General features: G+C 36.7%; 2 protein-coding genes across 7 annotated transcripts in view; one reads left to right on the forward strand and one right to left on the reverse strand.

The window, feature by feature from the left end:
• ESF1 (ESF1 nucleolar pre-rRNA processing protein homolog) overlaps positions 1-8,929 on the reverse strand; it is a 64,377-nt gene extending 55,448 nt beyond the window's left edge. Inside the window, exons 1-6 of one of the 4 annotated variants that reach the window (XM_012518305.4) lie at positions 8,832-8,926; positions 8,586-8,716; positions 7,568-7,666; positions 6,600-7,290; positions 2,450-2,814; positions 1,764-1,877 (exon numbers count right to left, since the gene is read on the reverse strand). In XM_012518305.4, the coding sequence (XP_012373759.2) occupies positions 1,764-1,877; positions 2,450-2,814; positions 6,600-7,248 (1,128 nt within the window). In that variant the 5' untranslated portion in view covers positions 7,249-7,290; positions 7,568-7,666; positions 8,586-8,716; positions 8,832-8,926. Of the gene's footprint in view, positions 1-1,763; positions 1,878-2,449; positions 2,815-6,599; positions 7,291-7,567; positions 7,667-8,585; positions 8,717-8,831 lie in introns of all 4 variants that reach the window. The other 3 variants (XM_058287571.2, XM_004475277.5, XM_012518303.4) reach the window with 3 other exon arrangements.
• An 8-nt stretch (positions 8,930-8,937) lies between these two features.
• NDUFAF5 (NADH:ubiquinone oxidoreductase complex assembly factor 5) overlaps positions 8,938-19,793 on the forward strand; it is a 47,727-nt gene continuing 36,871 nt past the window's right edge. For all 3 annotated transcript variants that reach the window (XR_011647288.1, XR_009183368.2, XM_004475278.4), the window contains exons 1-3: positions 8,938-9,233; positions 11,400-11,440; positions 14,140-14,203. Coding sequence is in view for 1 of the 3 variants with exons in the window: in XM_004475278.4 (XP_004475335.1) it covers positions 8,967-9,233; positions 11,400-11,440; positions 14,140-14,203 (372 nt within the window). In the remaining 2 variants the exon portion in view is untranslated. The remainder of the gene's footprint in view (positions 9,234-11,399; positions 11,441-14,139; positions 14,204-19,793) is intronic.

Below are 19,793 nucleotides of genomic sequence, written 5' to 3' on the forward strand. Positions count from 1 at the left end.
TACACATTCGTTATCATACACCATCCAAGTCTGTCAAGGTCTGGCACATCAAAGTCACAACTGGACTCAATGAAACAGCAAGGATGACTCACTAGAGGAAGGTAACGCATCCTGAAAAATTTAAAAAGAAATAGTCCTTTTGGCTAGAAAGTAAAAGATACAGGGCTTGGGAACGGAAATAGAGTATTTCCTCCACACATCAGCTGGCCAAGATGGTTCTGGGATCCAAGGGAAAAATTTAGAAAAACAATACAAGAATCTAAGCTCAAGAATCTCTGAATATAAATACATATATAAAAATGCCTGGATTAAATAGTTTCATGAAATACACAAAAATGAGTTTAAATATAAATAAAACACGAATGAGGAAAAACAATGCTGTAATACCCAACTTATCTCTAAGTCACTGTCACATCATTTATCCAACACTTTCTTTTAAAGAAATTAAAAAGAGCAGAACTGATGACAACCATATCTGATTGATATGATCTAACCTATCATATTGATTAGATGTAGTCTAAGAATAAGAAAAAGGATTCATCCTCACCAACATTTGGTATTTTATCTTGGCTTCTTTGAGTCAAGAAATATAACCACATTAATTTACATAGTTTTTATACTAAAGGGCTTAATCTACATTTGTTAACATATTTTTTGCGTTATCTCTACTATGCAATTTATCAACTAAAGAATCCAAGTTTTTAATGATTTGAGTTGTACAATTCCGTTTCTGTGGTTGGATATTTTATTTTTTTCTTTCTTATTTCATCTGCAGTTTATTTTGGGCCATTATGAGGTGAGGATCTGAACTAAGTACTGCCTCTGAAGATCTTTACACTTATCCTAACACCATGTATTCAAGAAGCTTATTTTGACCTAAATTATAATATAATCTCTTTCTGGCTAACTATTCCGTTCCATAAATTTGTAACCCTATTTTTATCCAAATGGGTTAACCCTTTTAGTATCAGAATGTTGAGATATTGTAATTGATAGGGGGAGTAGGCTTACAATGGAATGATTTTTCAAAACTTCATCAGTTATTCTCAATTGCTTATTCTTTTAGATTTTTATCCGTTTGCTTTTTAACTTTCACTTGAATTGGAATTTTTATTGAAGCTACATTAAAACTATAAATTGACATCTTTAAATATTTAAACAGAATAATAATTGAGATGTTTCAGGCCCTGTACTAAATACTCAATGTGAGCTCCTTTTCACTTAATCCTTACAACTACCCTAGGAAGTACTATTGTTATAACTTGTCAGATGACAAAACACATTTGAGAGATTAATAAAGTATCCACAATCACTTAGAACATATCAAAACCAAGATTTCAAGATCTTCAAATTTAAGAAGGGTTACAGTTTATTTCACATAGGTCATATGCTACTTAAGGTAATTCCTAAAGATTTTACATTTTTGTTGCTAGTGTAAATAGGATTTTTTTGTTAATTGGTTAATGTTGCTAGTGAAGAATGCTACATATTATTTTTAATATTTATCTTCTTCCTGTATTGAACTTACATTATGGTAAAATTTCAATTGATTTATTTGGATTTTCTAAGTATACATTCATATAACTCATCAATAATAGTTTCACCACTTCCTTTTCAACATTTATACCTATTAATGTTTCATACTGAAATATACTGGACAATTGTCAGATTATTTCCCTTAAAAGGAAAACTCAGAACTTAAAAAATCATATTTAAGTTACAATGTTCAGAAATACTTAGTTTAAAATAAAATCAACTCTCACCTTTACAGAAAATATAACCCCTCCTTTAGGTTTAAATGAATTGAACAGTGCCAGCAAATCTTTTGCTTTTAATCTATCCCAGTCCATGTTGCAAACTGCTAATCGATGTGTAATCTAAAAGAGAAAAATTAAATATTACATCATCTCTATCATTTAGCCATCTCTACTGGTTGAAAAGTAAAGATATTAAAATTATTAATAATATTCTAAGTAATTTCAATATGTCAAAGAGAATTTTAAATGAGTCAAACCACAGTAGAACTATCAACCAATAAGCACTTTCTCCTACTTTGGTTCTTAGTTGTTGAATCAGGACATGAACATGCGTGAATTTCTTACTTACTGAGTTTGTGAAGCCATTTAATGCATAAGCAGACAAACTGAGTATGTTACCCTGTAGCATTTCCAATAGGTGTGGTAGGAATAGAAATACAAACTACTAGTTAAAGCAAGTATTTTCTAAAAACTGCATGGGATTTTTACTTATTAATGTAGAACTTCGCCCTCTCTGCTTAGACAAATTCTAATTTAATATAGATATGTTCCAAACCAAGATATTTTAATAATTTTCAAGAGTATTATTTACAAAGTTTTTTCTACTTAAAAGACATCAACCCTACCATCAACAGAAGTTAATTGTACTTTTATGTGTGTTCTTCACAAACAATCCTTATCCAAAGGGTTACCTCATCAGCTCGAGGAGCATCTTTATCTAATTCTCTCCAAGCATGCTCAAAGCCAGTTTCCTCTGGAAGTAAATCTGTCATATCCTCTTCATCTTCAGAACTAGTTTCTATATTCCCTCTACCCCTAGCAAGATCAGGGCCACTGTCACTTTCATCCTCATCCTCCTCATCTTCATTTCCATCATCATCATCATCATCATCATCATCATCAGCTGAAGCTCTACCAAGGCTTATTTCATCTTCAGAGTCCTCATCATCCTCCATTTCACTAGTACCTTCTGAATCTTCCTCCAGAGTATTTTTATCAAACATTTCACTATCTGTTGAGTTTTCATCACTGTCTCCTCCCATTACAGGAGTAACCACTGCAAAAAAGGTTAAAGGAGAGAGAAATCAAGAAATGTAAATTCTAATTCAGTGTTTAATTCAAATAGAATCCAAATTATATTGACATCAAAACCAGTAAAAATATAATTTCCATGAAACCGAGAAAAGGAAAATATAATCCAGTAAAACTCATGCCTAGCCAAGTTATTGAATAGAAATCTCAACATATGCCCAGATCATGCAAGTAGATCCATACCTTTACTCAAGAAATCTTTATGCAGTGCTTGCTACATGCTCAATCTACAATGTATGCAAAAGAGAAGGAATCAATGCCCTCACCGCACTTTTAGTCTAGTGGAAAGGATGGACAATATCAATCAAATCAATGCACACACACAAATGAAGTTATAAGGGTAAGTGCCATAATAAGGGTCTCCAAGTAAGATATACTTGAGCTACCACTTGGAGGATGAAGAGGACTTAAGTTGTCAAAGTTAGACTAACAGAGGAGGGAAATTTGTTTCAAACATCAAGAAAAGTATTTATAAAGCTTTGCTGATAGGAAAACGACAGGCAAGCACATCTGGAGTTCATATAGCAAGGAGTCAACAAATGGAGCTGGAAAGTTAGGTCGGGCCACACTACCCAAAAAACCATGTGCAGGATTTTGGACCTTTTCATGAAAACAATGGGAAGTAGTGGCTTATTTTCAGAAGGAAGGACTTAGATACTCAAGAGATCGTCTCAACTACATTGTAGGAAACTGAATGGAGAAAGTCAAGAGGAGATGTGAACAGACCAATATGAAGGATAATAGAGCATTCCACAAAAGAAACGAAGGTAGGCACTGACTAAGATGGTGGCAGGGGAGACGTAGAGAAGTGAATGGATTTCAGAGTCAGGAAGTTAAACTAATAGTAATCAATGAAGGACACTTGATATGGGTGGGGGATAGAAGTTTTGAAAGCATCAAGTATGAGTACTACCTTCTTGGCTTGTATAGAGATAGAAAGCAGACAGACAGACAGATGAATAGACACTGGAAGGTTCCAGTTTGTCTTGTGGAAGGCGATCAAGAGTTCAGTTTTAGACATGTTTGTGGAATTTGAGGTACTCTTGAATCCTCTAAGGGGGGGTCTCAAGAAAGCAGTTGGTTACATGACTCTACAGCTCAGAGAAGTTGAGGATGGAGATAAAATTTGAGTCACTCGTGAATAGCTGGCAACAGAAGCCATGATATGGAAACAATTACCTATGAAAGAGAGAAATAATATCTGTAATGTTCTGCTAAATTTTGAATGTTGTAACTAACATGATTACCAGAAGTGAACAGCTGTTTTTACATAGTTGTTTTTGTTTTCAGCCCTAGCACTCTGAAAAAAGCTCATTCCCTATTTCAAAGCAACCACATACCCTTATCTAATGTAAGTGATAAGAATGTGTGTGATAAGAATGTGTCTATCTCATCCTACACATTTTATTCATCTTTAATGTGGAATTTGTTTCTGTTTACTGACAGGATCTAAGCTTGGAAAATTAAAAAAACAAATCTAAAAGTTTACGACAGCTTCTCTCAGTCCTACAATCTTATAATAGCTATTTGTTGATCAAATGTTTTTGAGTATCTACTATGTACAAAGCACTGAAGTAGGGGAAAGGAAAAGGAAGATGAATTGTAACAGGAACTCATGCCCTTGAGGGGTTCATAAACAAAAGAAAATTATTTATTGATTTATGAATCTATGATTTATAATATCGGGGACTGAAGAAAGAGAAACAAAGAGGCTATTTTACTTGAGATTAATTTAATGAAAAGGAGTTTTTGTCAGGTAGAAAAGTAGGAAATAAGTTTTAATTTTAGTACCATAAGGGAGTGGGACATAATAAAAAAAAGAACATCATTAAATGTGAAAAAGACAAGAGAAGGCATTACCATAAGTTCTGAAGATGGGATCAGAAAACCACCACTACCACAACCGTGAAAGAAAGTTATGATGAGGTAAACAGAGTTTACTTTTAAGTTCCATAATATTCTAGAATAACACCTTAAGGCCCAGCTCCATATAGTATTGCTCTATTTCTGAAGTGTCAATCATTATCATATCATATTCATGATTTTTGCATATTACCAATATAATATTTTTTCTTTAAATTATCTTTTTTAAAATGTTTAAAAATTTAGCTTTCTTCTATGAAGTCACACATATGATGTTATGGTTTTCTAAGATTTCACTGAAATAAATATCTATTTGTTGATATTACAATGTTTGACTATCATCTAATATCTTCCTACATATGAGGATTCCTACATATCACATTCTGGTAGTGTAATAATAAACTGATGCAGGGAGATGTACAGAAATCTAGTATTTCAATGTTTGACAATATCAGGTACATTTGGAATATTTATTCATTATTAAACACTTACTTAGCATCCATCAGGTATATAAAGCCTACGCTGGAATGTGGGATTACAAAAATTACTTTTTTCTCCTAGAAGGTATGCACTCTTAATGATCAGAATAGTTTGGTTTCTTTGCAAAAAAAATTAAGAAATTGTAGGTAAAAGAAGTAAGATTTCCATCCAGGGATAACTACTATTAACATTTGGATTCCTTCCTTTTTTTTTTTTTAAATGACAAAACCAGGTCTTATGCCATTTACGTGATTTTGTAACTTATTTTTAAAACTTCATGTATCATTGACATGTTTTGATACATCATTATTTAATCAATTTCTTAATGATTAGGTAGCTAACCCTTTTTTATTTAAAAAAAACAAAGCTGCAATGGACGTCCTTTGCACACCTATTATTATTCACTTAGAATAAATTCTTAGGAGTATTAAGGACTGGGCATCAACATTTAAAAATAACACAACACCAAACTGCAACTCCTTATATCACCTTTACCTTAAAGCATTTAAAAAGTCTCTTACACAGAGTATTTGCTGGATGATAACTGATGAATAACAAACAAAAGATGATCATATGCTGAAATAATATTTTTGGTATACTTGGTTAAAAAATATTATTAAAATTAACTTCACCTTTATCTTTTTAATAATGCTACCAGAAAATTCAAAATTACATATTTCTATTGGACAGTGCTGCCACTGCACAGAGTTCAGCAGGTTATTTACATATGCAAAGGGAAAAGAAGGGCTGAAATCAAGCAGGAACTCCACTCACTAAGCCATGCACCCTGCAGGGAGACTGAGTGTTCATGGGAAGAAAACTTGCTGCTTTACTCAAAGGTTCTGCCTCTTCACAAATGGGGAGCCCTAGGAACTCTGTGTGTCCACAGGAAGAAAGCCTTTTCTACTTTGCACAAAGGCGTCATATAAGCTAGTAGCCCTCAGAAGGGGAATGCCGTCTTATTTATGTTCTATCTTCTACATACTAGTTACTAAATAAGTAGTTGTTACATGAATAAAGGAATGAATGAGTACCCAATACTGCTTAACTGCTTAATACACATTGCTTATCATGTCATAACTGCTTAACTGCTTAATACACATTGCTTATCATGTCATAATATAGCATACTTTCTTTGGTTATAGAATATAGTTCTCAAATGGTGGACATCACAAAACAAAATCATTGCTTAGCCTCACACTCAAATCTTCAATTTTCTGTCTTCTAGCCATTAGAGCACCAAATCAAAACTTATAATCACTACACAGAATGTTTTTCTTTCATAGCTTTATACTTCCAAGTAAGGACCTACCACTCCTATCATACTGTGGAAATACTTATTTTTTAAAGACCAATATCAAAATAAATAATTCAACACTAAAGAATCCTTAATTTTTTCCAACTAACCTGACTGCATTTCTCTTCTTGTCTCAGGGCTCTTTACCTTGGGAGATTTCAAAGTTTCGGTGATGCTAGAGTCTATGGTCCTTGGTTTTCCTCTGGGTAACAAGTCAGTACTACGTGGAACAATATCTTTTTTTTGTTTTGTACTTTTTTGGGTAAATTCTTCACTGTTCTTCTTGGGGCTTATTTTTGCATCTATCTTCTTTGATTTACATGAGCTTTTCATTTTCTGAATTCTTTCAGAATTATCTAATTCGTTTTTATTTCCAGAATCCTTCTGATGAATTTTCTTGGTTTCTTTCTTTTTCTTTTTCTCCTCAACTAGATTTTTTACATCTATACCTTTTGTAGCCTGGGGTTTTTTCTTCTCCATTTTCTTTTGGTTCAATGCTTTGTCCTCTTCCTCAGAGAGATCTGAATCAGAATCTGAAAGGTCATAATAGCGTTTCAAGTCCTCTGTGGTGCTGTGATTGATGGGACGTCCTCTTTTATCCACGGCATAATTCAACTTGAACTTTTTGTCATGAAACATGGCTCTAAATCTCTTGTCAATTTTGACTTTTCTCTCCTTTTCTGGCATTTCCCAAAATCTCGGGTCCTTTGTAACCTGGCTAAACCGCTGGTCACTCATTATTTCTTGTTTGGATGCCATTTTTAAATGCTGTACTGGACAAATGCTTGAAAAAACCAAATCCTAAAAAATAAAACAAATGTTACAATAACAAAGAGTTAAGGTTATAATCAAGATGCTTTGAGAAAAACATTAATTCATAACATGTTATAAGTTAAATTATATAAAATGAAAGTATCAAATGCAATTTCATTCCCCTAACTTATTCTGGGTCACATGTAAAAAAACAAAAACATACCAAATATCCTCTTTCCACTAGAGAGCATATAGGGAAATACAAAACCAAGCAGAATCCCAGAGCTCTTTGAACGCAGCAAATGCTTTTTAGCCAAGTACTTACTTGTTTCTTCCTGCTCTGGTCCCTTTCTCCCTGTTAATCCATATCTCCTGCTACTTCTAACAGCCCGTAGTTCTAAAAGGTCAATCTCCTAACTTCTTTCTAAAAAGACCAAAATCAGTTCAGGTTTAGCTCACAAACTTTGCTCTTTAATCCTACCATCTTTCAAGAACCAGGCAAAATCTCACTCCAATGAATAAATATCAATTTAAAAAAATTTCTTATTCTAGAAAAGGGATTCTTAACAAGGGGTCCATGATCTTGTATTTAAATTTAAAAAAACATTATTCTTGCGGGGATAGGTTGGTGCAGGTGTGATACACTTATTAAATAATATACAGTATAGTGTGCACTTAGTAAGGGGTTCATGTTTTTCACCTGACTGGCAAAGGGTTCCATGGAACAAAAAGATTAAGAACCCCCATTCTAGAATAAGGCCACAATGTGAAGATCCTACCAAAACATATATGTATATATGTATAACTGTGTATATGTATATACATATATGTACAAACTCATACAGTATTCTTCCCTTGAAAATAGTCACCAATGGTTTAACATCTCTGGATTTGATTTTTGGAAAGAGTCAAGTCATTGATCCTTAAGGGCAATAGGGATTGATCAAAGAGGGTAGTAATAGTTTGTTTAAAAAGCAAGGCCCTACTAAAGCTAAGCTTTTCCCCCTTAAATGTGAAAATAACTTTTTTATACCTTAAGTAGGAAAAACCAAAGGTTTCGATGACGCATTTATCAATTTAAGCAAAAAATAAGTTATATTAACAAGGCGAGCTCTTACTATGTGACAGGTACTATACTAAGAATTTTTAATGTATGGAACCATTTAATCCTCCCAACAGCCTTACGAGGCATTATCGCACTAGCAGAGATAATGCATGCAAATGTTTACAACGAAAGCACTCGATGATGAACGTCAGATATTCGAAGCGGGAGGAAGGGGAGGCGATACCTCACCTCAGACGCCTGTTCTCATCTCCGTAACCTACTCTTCCAGTCTACCCACCTTCTATCCGAAGGAACACGAGGCTGATCCCGGAACCTGCGTCCCCTTCCCACTTGCCAAACCTTGCTTGAGGCGCGACTGCTGGACTGAGGTTCCTAGAGAACGTCACCCCGGAGGAGCAGCAAGTACGTCTGAAGGAGGAAGGAAGGAGGAAGAGACGCACTACTCACGAATCCAAACAAGACCCTGTCAAAGACCGATTATGCCACCTCCCCCGCCCTCTTTCTGGAGCTCATCCCCACTCACATACTCCGAGCCTCTCCGAGTCTCACGTGGGCTCCACATCCACAATCCTTCGCGTGGCGCTCCGCCGTAACGATACGCGAGCTGGGCCAAACTACTTTCTTTGCGAAGATTGAGTCGCGGAAGCCACGGACGCGCATGCGCATGATTGAAGTGCGCTCGCTAGTGGCGTCGCTGCTGGAGATGCTGCGGGCCGCGGGGCTCCGACGTCTGTGGCCGCGGCCTCGGGCGGCCAGGGTCCCCGCGGGGGACCTCGGCCGCAGGGAGGTCGCGTCCGGCGTCTCTCCCCCGTCTGGCCCCTCCGCCAGGGCCTTGAATATCTTCGACCGCGACTTGAAGAGGAAACAGAAGAACTGGGCGGCCCGGCAGTCGGAGCCGATGAAGTATGACTACCTGAGGGTGGAGGTGAGACGCGGGGCGTGGGGACGGCAGCGCCCAGGCCTAGGCCCGGGAGCCCCGGCCGGCCACGACCGACCCCAGCTCGAGGGGTGACCTTGAGCGGCCCGTGCCTCGGGGTCTGTAATCACGGGATATTTGTGACTGCTTTTCATTCATTCATTCGTTCGTTCATTCATTCATTCACTTAGCAAGTACTGCTTGAGTTCCATCCGTGACCAGGGCAAAAGCTAAACCGCCGCTTCGCGACTCGCATCCCTTGGTCGGGGCGAGACGGAGTAGACAAGAAACGAACTAACGTATACGGTAATTTCAGCTAAAGAAGCTAGGTGAGGCAAATAAAACAAGGAGACGTGATAGTTACTGAGATGGTCGGGGAAGGCCACCAGCGAGAAATTAGCGAAGCCGAGAGTGCACGGCGTCGTCGAGTCTTGCAGTGAAGCTGGAGCTTAGCGAGTGAAGGTTAGGAGTGGTTGGTAGAGGAGGCCAGGCGGGGCCCAGGTCCTTAGGGCCTTGTAGGGTAAGGACTTGGGGTTTTCTTTTGTATTTGAATAGTCCATCCTGGATGGTAGCCAGTGGCTTTTGAGCACTTGAAATCTAGCTAGTCCAATTAAAATTAATTTTAACTAACTTATTGGGGCTACTAGAGAATTTAAACTTGCATATGTGGTTCTTATTGTGTTTTTGTGGGTCAGCACTGCTCTAGAGGAATGAGCAGCCATTGGATGGTTTTAGGAATCATGTTTCGATAGTGTCAAATTAAGATTTCAGATTTGTCCAGCTTGAGATACGTGTTCCTCTCTGCCCAGCTGGAGCACCCCAAGGACTAGGGATTGAAGGTTTTCTGTTCTCTGGACATGCAGCACCAAATCCAGGCTTCAGAAAATGTTTCTTCAGCAATGGAGCAAAATTGGAGTCAAGTATAATGAACTTTTTCAAGTGAACACAGCATTCATTAAGCCTCTGCTTTGGGCAGAACTTGTGCCAGCACTGACCTGATCAGATGATTGACAATGTCTGTTCTCAAGGAGCCTTAGAATTTAGAAGGGGAGATTAGACAACTGCACAGAGATGTTGGTAATGTTTATTATAGAAATAGAAAGTCAGCTATCGAGAAATTTTCTGTATCCCAGTCATAAGGCAAGTTGCACTTCCTGTACGGATCCTGCCAGTTGCCGGTTCCCTGCTGAAGGGTTCCTGATGGGAAGATAAGCGTTCCTAACCCCTCTTCTCCTCCAGGAAAAGCACCTGTCTACAGCTTAACTGAGGCCTCATTAAGGTCCGGAACTAGAATTAAATGGGATAATATATGTGAGAGCTATGTTTACAATAAACAAAAGGTATACATGTTAGGAATGATATATACAGTGGACGCCTCTGGGAAAAGACTTATGCTGTACCTACCCCTTCCTTCTACCTTCCACCAAAAATCAAATACACATGTTCTGAACTTTCAAGGCCTTATAGAGTCTCTGGTATGCTTACGAGGGGATGAATGGAATGTGGGGAATCATAGACTCCCACAACTTTATTCCTGCCGGATGAAGCTAGCCCACCTAAAGGAAGAACCTACTTTTGACCTCTTTTTAAATTCAGATGGGATGGGGGAGTGGTGCAGTTTCTTTGATTGACTTTTTCTAATTTGTAAATATGGCTCAGAAAAAGTTGTTTACTCCCTTAGGAGTTACACAAGATTTGTTATTAATCATCAAATAAAACAATTTTTGTTAAGTGACCACTTATGCATTCATCTGGAATAAGCCCAGCTAACCAAGTGGTTTTTTCACTTTCATGTTACCTCATACTAGTATCTGTGGGTAATCATGTGCCTATTGTGCTCCTGTTGCTTTTCATCCCTGAGATCTTATGTCATATGAACTGTAAAGGCAAAAATTGTATCTGTATTTTCATACTGTTTAGTTTTCATTTCATTAAGTTGACTTCTGAAGTAATTTACATCAATTATTTCCTAGGCTATTTTAATTTATTCATATTTCTATTCGGAATTTGAAAAGAAACTTGCTGTCATCAAATAGAGACAGGGATGAAGGGAAGTACTTCTTAACATATTGACACATAAGTAACCAGTGGATTAATTTTGGAAAAGAGTGTTACTTCTTTCTTAAACCTACTCATCTTAACTTGTGTACATCATTGTCTCTTATAAATCTTCAGGTTGGAAGTCGGGTTGCGGACCGTGTATATGACATAGCCAGGTAAGTGGTGGTTGTCCTAATGAAATACAATCAGCTTTCAGCAGAATACTTGAGAGATTAAATGTTGAGAGCTTGATATCTGAAATGGCAGAATCCAGAGGAATTTATTAGTGGGAATGGTGATAATTACTCTTTAGAACTCTCCTTGTTTTCTCATTGTTGGGGAGAGCAGACGTTCTTCTCTTCACTGTTAATTAATAAAAGAATGAAGGCAAGCCCAACTCCTAGCTTCTCTCCAAGCCTGAATGACTGATCCTCTTAATTTGGCCAAAAGCCTTTAACAGCAGGATTGCTTCAAAAATGGAGACAAAGAATTGACTGTGAATTTCTTAAGATTTAATGAACATAGCTTTAAACGTTTAATTAGAATTAACAAGTAGCTGAAATTTCCGTCTAAGTGAAGGAATCTACCTAGATAAGTTCTCTAGTATGGTTATATGAGACTTTGGCCATTTTATCTTAAACATTGTTAGTGGTAACAAGGGTTCTATGACAATTATGTAAAGGCAGACTGGAGAAAATAACTCTTTCATCATCAGGTATTATTGATCCATTGCTTTATGATAGGCATAATGAAAGCTTTACTGGTTTCAGTTTATAGCCAGGTGGCGGAATGCAGTGGAACCACAGTCAGAATAATGGCTGTGCAATAGAATTGCTCTACGAAGTTAGCAAGTTACTCTTTTTGTGATCTTTTTCTTAAAAGACCATCTGTTGAGTTAGACCAAGATACGATGAATTTATTACATTTGTCCACAATAAAAGGAATTTTGTGAAATCATGAACTCTTTGAATCGTGTTTTAGATATGTTATTGCTACTTAAAAGAGTTTGGAAAAACTATTTTTGTAAGGTTGAAAATAAAGCTTCAGTGTTTCAAATAATTAACCCCTTTTCATTTGTTTCACTGGTTCTGTTATTTTAAAGAGGTGAAAAATAGCTAATTCCTAGTATTGTATTCATTATGCCTGGATTATAGGCCATTTATAATCTTTTTTTTCGTAGAATTTAGCAAAACACAGTCAGGTCTATGGAAAGACCTGTGATCATGGCCAAAAACATTTCTTTAACTAACAATAACTCTTTGGCAGTAAATAATTCAAAATAATAGTCTAAATGTCTTTGCACTAATGTCCTACTCTTAGAGCATTTTACCTTAATGTTGTCAACCCTGATCTTTTGTTGATTTTTAAAACCTAACTGCACAATTGCCTTATTTGTGGCATCTGAAGCTTACTGTTTTAATACTTTTATAATCAATATTAATGCTATTATAATCAGTAATAATAGCAACTTTTGTTGTTACTGTGCTAAATGTTTTACATGCACTATTTTGTATAATTCTTTCACCATTTCTAAGGGAAACTAAGATCCAGGAAGGTTAAATCACTTGCTTATGGTCACAGAACCAGAAAATTGCAGGCCCAGAATTCTAACCAATGCCTTTCTGATTCCAAAGCCTCTATACTTAACCTTTTCATAGCCAAGAGACTTTTAAATAAATGAATGATTGTCGTACCAGTGGTTCTCTAACTGTGTTCTGCTGGTCTATATTTCTGAAACAGATTTTCAGTAGATATTGAAAGGGACTTTTTCTTTTTTTTTTTTAAAGATTTAAAAAAAATTCATTTATGCCCCCCCCCACTTCCTGCTTGCTTGCTGTCTGCTCTGTGTCTATTCGCTGTGCCTTCTTCTGTGTCTGCTTGTCTCCTTTTGTTGCATCATCTTGCTGTGCCAGCTCTCTGCAGGCAGGGGCCAGCATGCCTTCACAGGGAGGCCCTCTCCCATATGGTAGATGGGAGCCCAATCAGTTTAGCCACATCCACTTCCCTGAAAGGGATTCTTTTAATTCCAATTTTTTTGGCAAAATGTTATTAGTGGGGGAGCTGGTGTGGCTCAATGGTTTAGCACTGGCTTACCATGTAACGAAGTCCAGAGCTCAATCTCCAGCCCCTGTACCTCAAAAAAAAAAAAAAAATTTTTATTAGTGCATAAAATTTTAAGTTTTCTTGCCACAAAGTTTTCTTAAACCTATTACCTACAATTAGATATCTATACTGATTTAGTATGTCATAGTGTATTTAGAGGAGATAGCATAGCATAGAGGATAATAGTTCTGGGTCAGGATTCAAACCAACTTGATTTCAGTTCTGACTCTGCCACTTATTAGTTGAATGGCCTTGAATTATATAACTCTGGATACCTAGCACAGTGCTTTGAACTTATTAACTTTTCAGTAAAAGTTAGCTAATATTTAGGGTTCTTTTTTGCTTAAAATATTAATACTTAATGGTATTTCATAAAGAATATGATTTCTAAGCACTTTGCTGGTTCAACATATTTGAGAAATAGGAATAATTGCTAAGTCTCTGATAGTTTGCTGATTATTTTCGTATTTACCATACTTCATTTCATTCTTTATCTGGAGGTATTATCAAATTAAAATACTTCCATTAAAGCTGTTCTTTGAATCCACATCTTGGAGCAATCTCATAGAAAGGCAGTTGAGTGTAAGGTCCTGTGAATAGCTAGACCAGACAGACTTGCTCTATCCATTAAATTGTATGGTATATACAGATTATAAGGCAAGGGAGAATATCTAACTTTCTGAAAGTTGCTTTACTTAAGAAACATTAGTTCCTAATATTTTATGAGTTGTGTTATTACAGACAAGGCATAACTTCTTTGTCTATTTTTCAGAGATTTCCCTCTTGCCTTGGATGTCGGTTGTGGAAGAGGCTACATAGCACAACATTTGAATAAGGTATACTTATTTGATGATATAATTTCACATAGAGAAATAAAATTGACTCATTTTAAGAAACACTTTCCTAATAAATTCACTTCATATCCTATTTAGATTTTTATTATATCAGAATTGCTAACTTTTTTTTAAATGGTAGAAACAATGGTTGCTTTTGTCTCCTAAGTATTTTTTTCTCAGTGTTTTTTCCCTTTGAAGCTATTTTATACAGTGTTCAGAATAGTCAGGTTTTTTTTAACTGTGTAAGATAAATTTTTCTTTGTTCAAATATTTTGATAATTCAAAAATAGATTCAAATTAACAGTAATATGGAAAATGTGACTAAGCCAATTTTTTTTTAGCTAGGAAAGTATTTATTTAATCAGTTAGTTAGAAATCTTCCTGCTTGATAAATATAATATCCTTTATTAACACTTATACCATTTTATTTTCCCTTTTCTAATTCAGATCATAGAGACATTGTTTTATTGTTTTAGCCCCTTGTTTATAGGACATGTGCTACACTTAGAGATTAAAGTGGGATTTTTCTATAAAGTCTACTTAGTTAAGAGCATACACTTGGGCCAGGGTAGAGGGGTGAGGCTTCCCAAATATTGCTATTGATAATAATAAATGTCACAGAAATGGTACAATTTTAAGGTGCAAACAGGAGTTAAGGGAAAGGGAAAAGCATTAGAGATTTAGACAGTCAGTGTTTTTCAGAGGGCATAGAGTTTGACCTGAGATTTGAACAAATTTGGATTGTTGGTTCTTGGAGGCCTTGGAAGTAAGAGCATGGCAGGAGGAAAAGGTACAGACGTAGAATACTATAACGTGTATTTAAGGAAGATTAATCTGGGCATGGTATGCAGGAAGGATTGAAGAAGGAAGAAGGTGTTAATGGTGGTAAAGGCGTGAGTGAGAAAGCCCTGCTGCCTCCCATGTGGAGTCAACAAGATATAAAAGAAGGGATGTGTGAAAGAGACCTGGTAGAAGCAACAGAACTTGATGACTGATTTGATATAGTAGGCAGGACAAATCTATTCCTTCAGTTGTTCAGGCCAGAAAACATATTCATTGACATCACTTTTATCTTCCTCCCCCACATCTAATCCATCAGCAAATCTTCTTTGTATTTCAAAAATATGTCTATAACTCTACTACGTCTTACCACCTTTACCATTATCATGCTTGTCTAAGCCACCGTCACTTCTTGCCTAGCCTCCATATTGGTCTCCCTGCTTCCACTCTTGCTCCTGATCGTCTGTTCTCCCAGCAATCAAAGTAATCCTTTTCATTTTTAATTGTGGTAATATATATACAACATAAAATTTCCCATTTTAACCACTCTTAACTATATAGTTCACTGGTTTTAATTATATTCAGAGTGTTGCACAACCATCATCACCATTCAGGCACCAAAACCTTTTCATCACCCCATACGAACTCTACCCACTAAGCATTAAGTCACCATTTCCCCTAAGTACCTGTCTCTGATAACTTCTAATCTACTTTGTCTCTATAAATTTGGATCTTCTAATTATTTCATATAAGTGAAACCATGCACTCTTTATCCTTTTGTATCTGGCTTATTTCACTCAATATGATGTCTTTAAGGTTCATCCATGTTGTGGCAAAATTAGAACTTTTTGATTTTTACAGCCAAATAATATTCCATTATATGCACATATATTTTGTTTATCCATTCATCTATTGATGGACACTTGGGTTGCTTCCACCTTTTGGTTATTGTGAATAATGCTGCTATAAACATTGGTGTACAAGTGCTTTTTCAGTACTGCTCTCAATTCTTTTGGAGCAAGTGATATTGCCAGGTCATATGGTAATTCTATACTTAACTTTCTGAGGAGCCGCCAAACATTTCCACAGCAACTGCACCATTTTACATTTCCATTAACAGGGTAGGAGGGCTCCTGTTTTTCCTCAGCCTCACCGACACTTGTTATTTTCCATTTTTATAAAATAATAGGCTTGCTACTGAGTGTGATGTGTCATCTCATTTTTTTAAGTTAATTTATTGAAGTATATCACTTATACATAAACATACATAAACAGTAAGTGTATAATAATAGTTGTGAACTTACAAAACAAACATATATAACATCATATAGGACTCTCATAACTCACGCTATCACCAATAGCTTGCATTGTTGTTAAACCTTTTTAACTAATGGTTAAAGTGCATTGTCAAAATGTTACTACTAACCAAGTATTTTTCCCCCAACCAACCCTATTATTATTATCTTTATATCATTTATATATGAACATACATCAACAATTAGGTGTATAGTAAAAGTTGTGAGCTTAAAAAGCAAAGATGCATAACATCATATAGGGTCCCATACATCAACCCTCTATCAACACCTTGCATTGTCGTGAGACATTTGTTATAAATTATGAAAAATATTGTCAAAATCTTACTATTGTCAAAATTATAATCCTTATCTTACATTTGGTGTATTTGGTGTATTTTTCCCTGAACCCACCTTATTTTTTTTTAAATATATTTTTTATGATAGAAGTTGTAAACTTATAAAACAATCATGCACTTGTGTAGAACTCCCGAACAACATCCATCTATCAACACACCACACTGTGGCGGACCATTTGCTACAGATAATATCATCTGATTGTTACCATGTCTGTAGTGTACATTTGGCTCACATTTTCCATACTGCCTCATTATTAACACAGTACATCTTTGCATAGATGCAAGCATATTATACTGCTAACCACAGTCATAGATTATTCCAGCTGTATTTTTCCCATGCTTCTCCACGTTCCAAACACCATGCAGTAGTGATATACATTTGCTCCAGCTCACAAAGGACACTCTTAACATCTGTACCATCAACCACAATTCTCATCCACCTCTTGGTTTACTGTGCTATTCAGTTCCTAGATTATTTTCTAGCATTCTGTCAATTGGCATTTACATCATTAGACTACCATGTTCAGCCACATCCCCATTTATAAACTAGCTGTTACTCACTGTTTGGTGCCGTCCACTCTATACATTTCGACACTTTTACATTAATGCTAATTAAAACTTCTACATACATTAAACATCAGTAGTCCACCTCAGTCCTCCTCTTATCTCCTTTAAGAATCCACCACCTACCACCAGGGCTTGAAGATATTTTCCTACAATTTCTTCTAGAAGCTTTGGTTCTTGCTTTTATTTTTATGTTTTTGATCCATTTTCAGTTAATTTTTGGATAAGGTTTGAGATAGGGGTCCTCTTTCCTTCTTTTGGCTATGGATATCCAATTCTTTCCAGCATCGTTTGTTGAATGGACTGTTTACCCGGGCTGTGTGGATTTGACAGGCTAGTTAAAAATCACTCGACCATACATGTGAGGATCTGTTTCTGAACCATAAATTTGTTTCCATTGGTCTATGTCTCCGTCTTTATGTCAGTACCATGCTGTTTTTACCACTGTAGCTAGTTAATATGATTTAAAGTCTGGAGATGAGGGTTTGTTTTTCCTTTTTAAGATGTTTCTGGCTCTTCAGGACCCTTTACCATTCCAAATAAATTTGGTGATTGTGTTTTCAATTTTTTTTTTTAATGCTGGTGGAATTTTTTTCGGGATTGCATTGAATCTATATATCAATTTGAGTAGAATTGACATCTTAATGATATTTAGTCTTCCAGTCATGAGCATGGAATGTTCTTCCAGTTATTTAGGGCTTTTTTGATTTCTTTTATCACTGAGTTGCAGTTTTCTGAGTACAAGTGCTTTACATCATTGGTAAGTCTCTTCCTGACTATTTGAGTTTTATCTGTCATATTTTATTTTCACCACTCTTTTGACACTTTGTTACTTTTATTAATATAATCTTTGTTTCTAGACTCTCTTCCAGGCCTCTCTCTCCTATCTTTTCAGGCTCTAAAACACCCTTTAGTATTTCCTGAAAATCTTGTCTCTTGGTTAGAAATTCTCTCAATTTCAGTTTATTTGTGAATATTCTAATCTCGCCCTCATTTTTGAAAGACAGTCTTATTGGATATACGATATTTGGCTGGAAGTTTTTCTCTTGTAGTATCTTAAATATATCATACCACTGTCTTCTTGCCTCCATGGTTTCTGGTGAGAAATCAGCACTTAATCTTATTGGGTATCCCTTATATGTTATGCATTGCTTTTCTCTTGCTGCTCTCAGAATTCTCTGTCTTTGGCATTTGACATTTTGATGAGTGTGTGTCTCAGTGTTGGTCTGTTTGGGTTTTTCCGGATGGAAGTATGTTGTGCTTCTTGGACAGGGATATCTATGTCCTTCAATAGGGTTGGAAAATTTTCTACCATTATTTCTTCAAATATTCTTTCTGCCCTTTTCCCTTCTTTTCTTCTGGGACTCCCATGACACACATGTTTGCACACCTTCTGATGTCATTTAGTTCCCTGAGACCTTGTTCAATTTTTTCCATTCTTCTCTGTTCTTTTGTATGTTCTCTTTTAGAGGCCATTTCTTCAAGCTCACCAATCCTTTCTTCTGCCTCCTCAAAGCTGCTGTTATATGATTCCAATGTTTTTAAAATTTCATTTATTGCACCTTTCATTCCTATAGGATCCGCTATTCTAGGTATTATTTCAAATTCTTCTTTTTGCTCATCCAAATATCCTTTTTTTTTAAAGATTTATTTATTTCTCCCTACCCCCTCATTTTTTGCACTTGTTGTGTCTATTTATCTTCGTTGTTTCTTTAGGAGGCACCAGGAACCAAACCCAGGACCTCTGATGTGGAAGGGAGGAGCCTAATCGCTTGAGCCACCTCTGTTCCCTGCTTTGTTGTGTCTTTCATTGTGTTTTTCCTCCTGTGTCTCTTGTTGCACTATCTTATTGTATCAGCTTGCCACACCTGCCTGTCACGTCAGCTCGCTGTCTTGCTCGTCTTTTTTAGGAGGTGCCAGGAACCAGAACCTCCCATGTGGTAGTCAGGAGCCCAATCGCTTGAGCCACATCTGCTTCCTGTGTTGGAGGCAGTGTGCAGGGAAAGGTGGGAGTGTGGCCTGCCAAGTCCCAGGGTGGGAGGCTCCTGGCGGTGCTGCGCAGCTTCCCACTGGGGCAGCTCCTCCCTACAACGGCCTCCCGGGCCTGCAGGTGCCCCTATGCTGGCCCCATGCACGGCCCCCAGCTGGCGTCACCCTCGCCCATGGGCCCCTGAGTGGGAGCACCCCGGGTGGAGCTGGATGGGGGGCGCATGGTGCCAGGGGCGGCCGTCCAAATATCCTTCTTAATATCCTTCATCTCTTTAGCCATCTCATTGGATTTATTAAGGAGATTTGTTTGAACATCTATGATTAGTTGTCTCAACTCCTGTATGTCATCTGGAGGCTTGTCTTTTCCTTTAACTGGGTCATAGCTTCCTGTTTCTTGGTGTGGATTGTAATCTTTTGTTGGTGTGTTGGCATCTGGCTTACTAGAGTATTTGTTCTTGTTGTAGTTTTTCTCTTTAGTTTAGGGCTTCCTGCCCTTTCTCCCTTCCTGGTTGTACAGTAGGAACCAAGGTTGTAATCTCATTGGGTTTTTTGTTTTGTTTTGTTTTTAAGATTTATTTTTTATTTATTTCTCTCCCCTTTTCCCCC

The sequence above is a fragment of the Dasypus novemcinctus genome, chromosome 24 (assembly GCF_030445035.2).
Source record: "Dasypus novemcinctus isolate mDasNov1 chromosome 24, mDasNov1.1.hap2, whole genome shotgun sequence".
NCBI classification, from domain to species: Eukaryota; Metazoa; Chordata; class Mammalia; order Cingulata; family Dasypodidae; genus Dasypus; species Dasypus novemcinctus.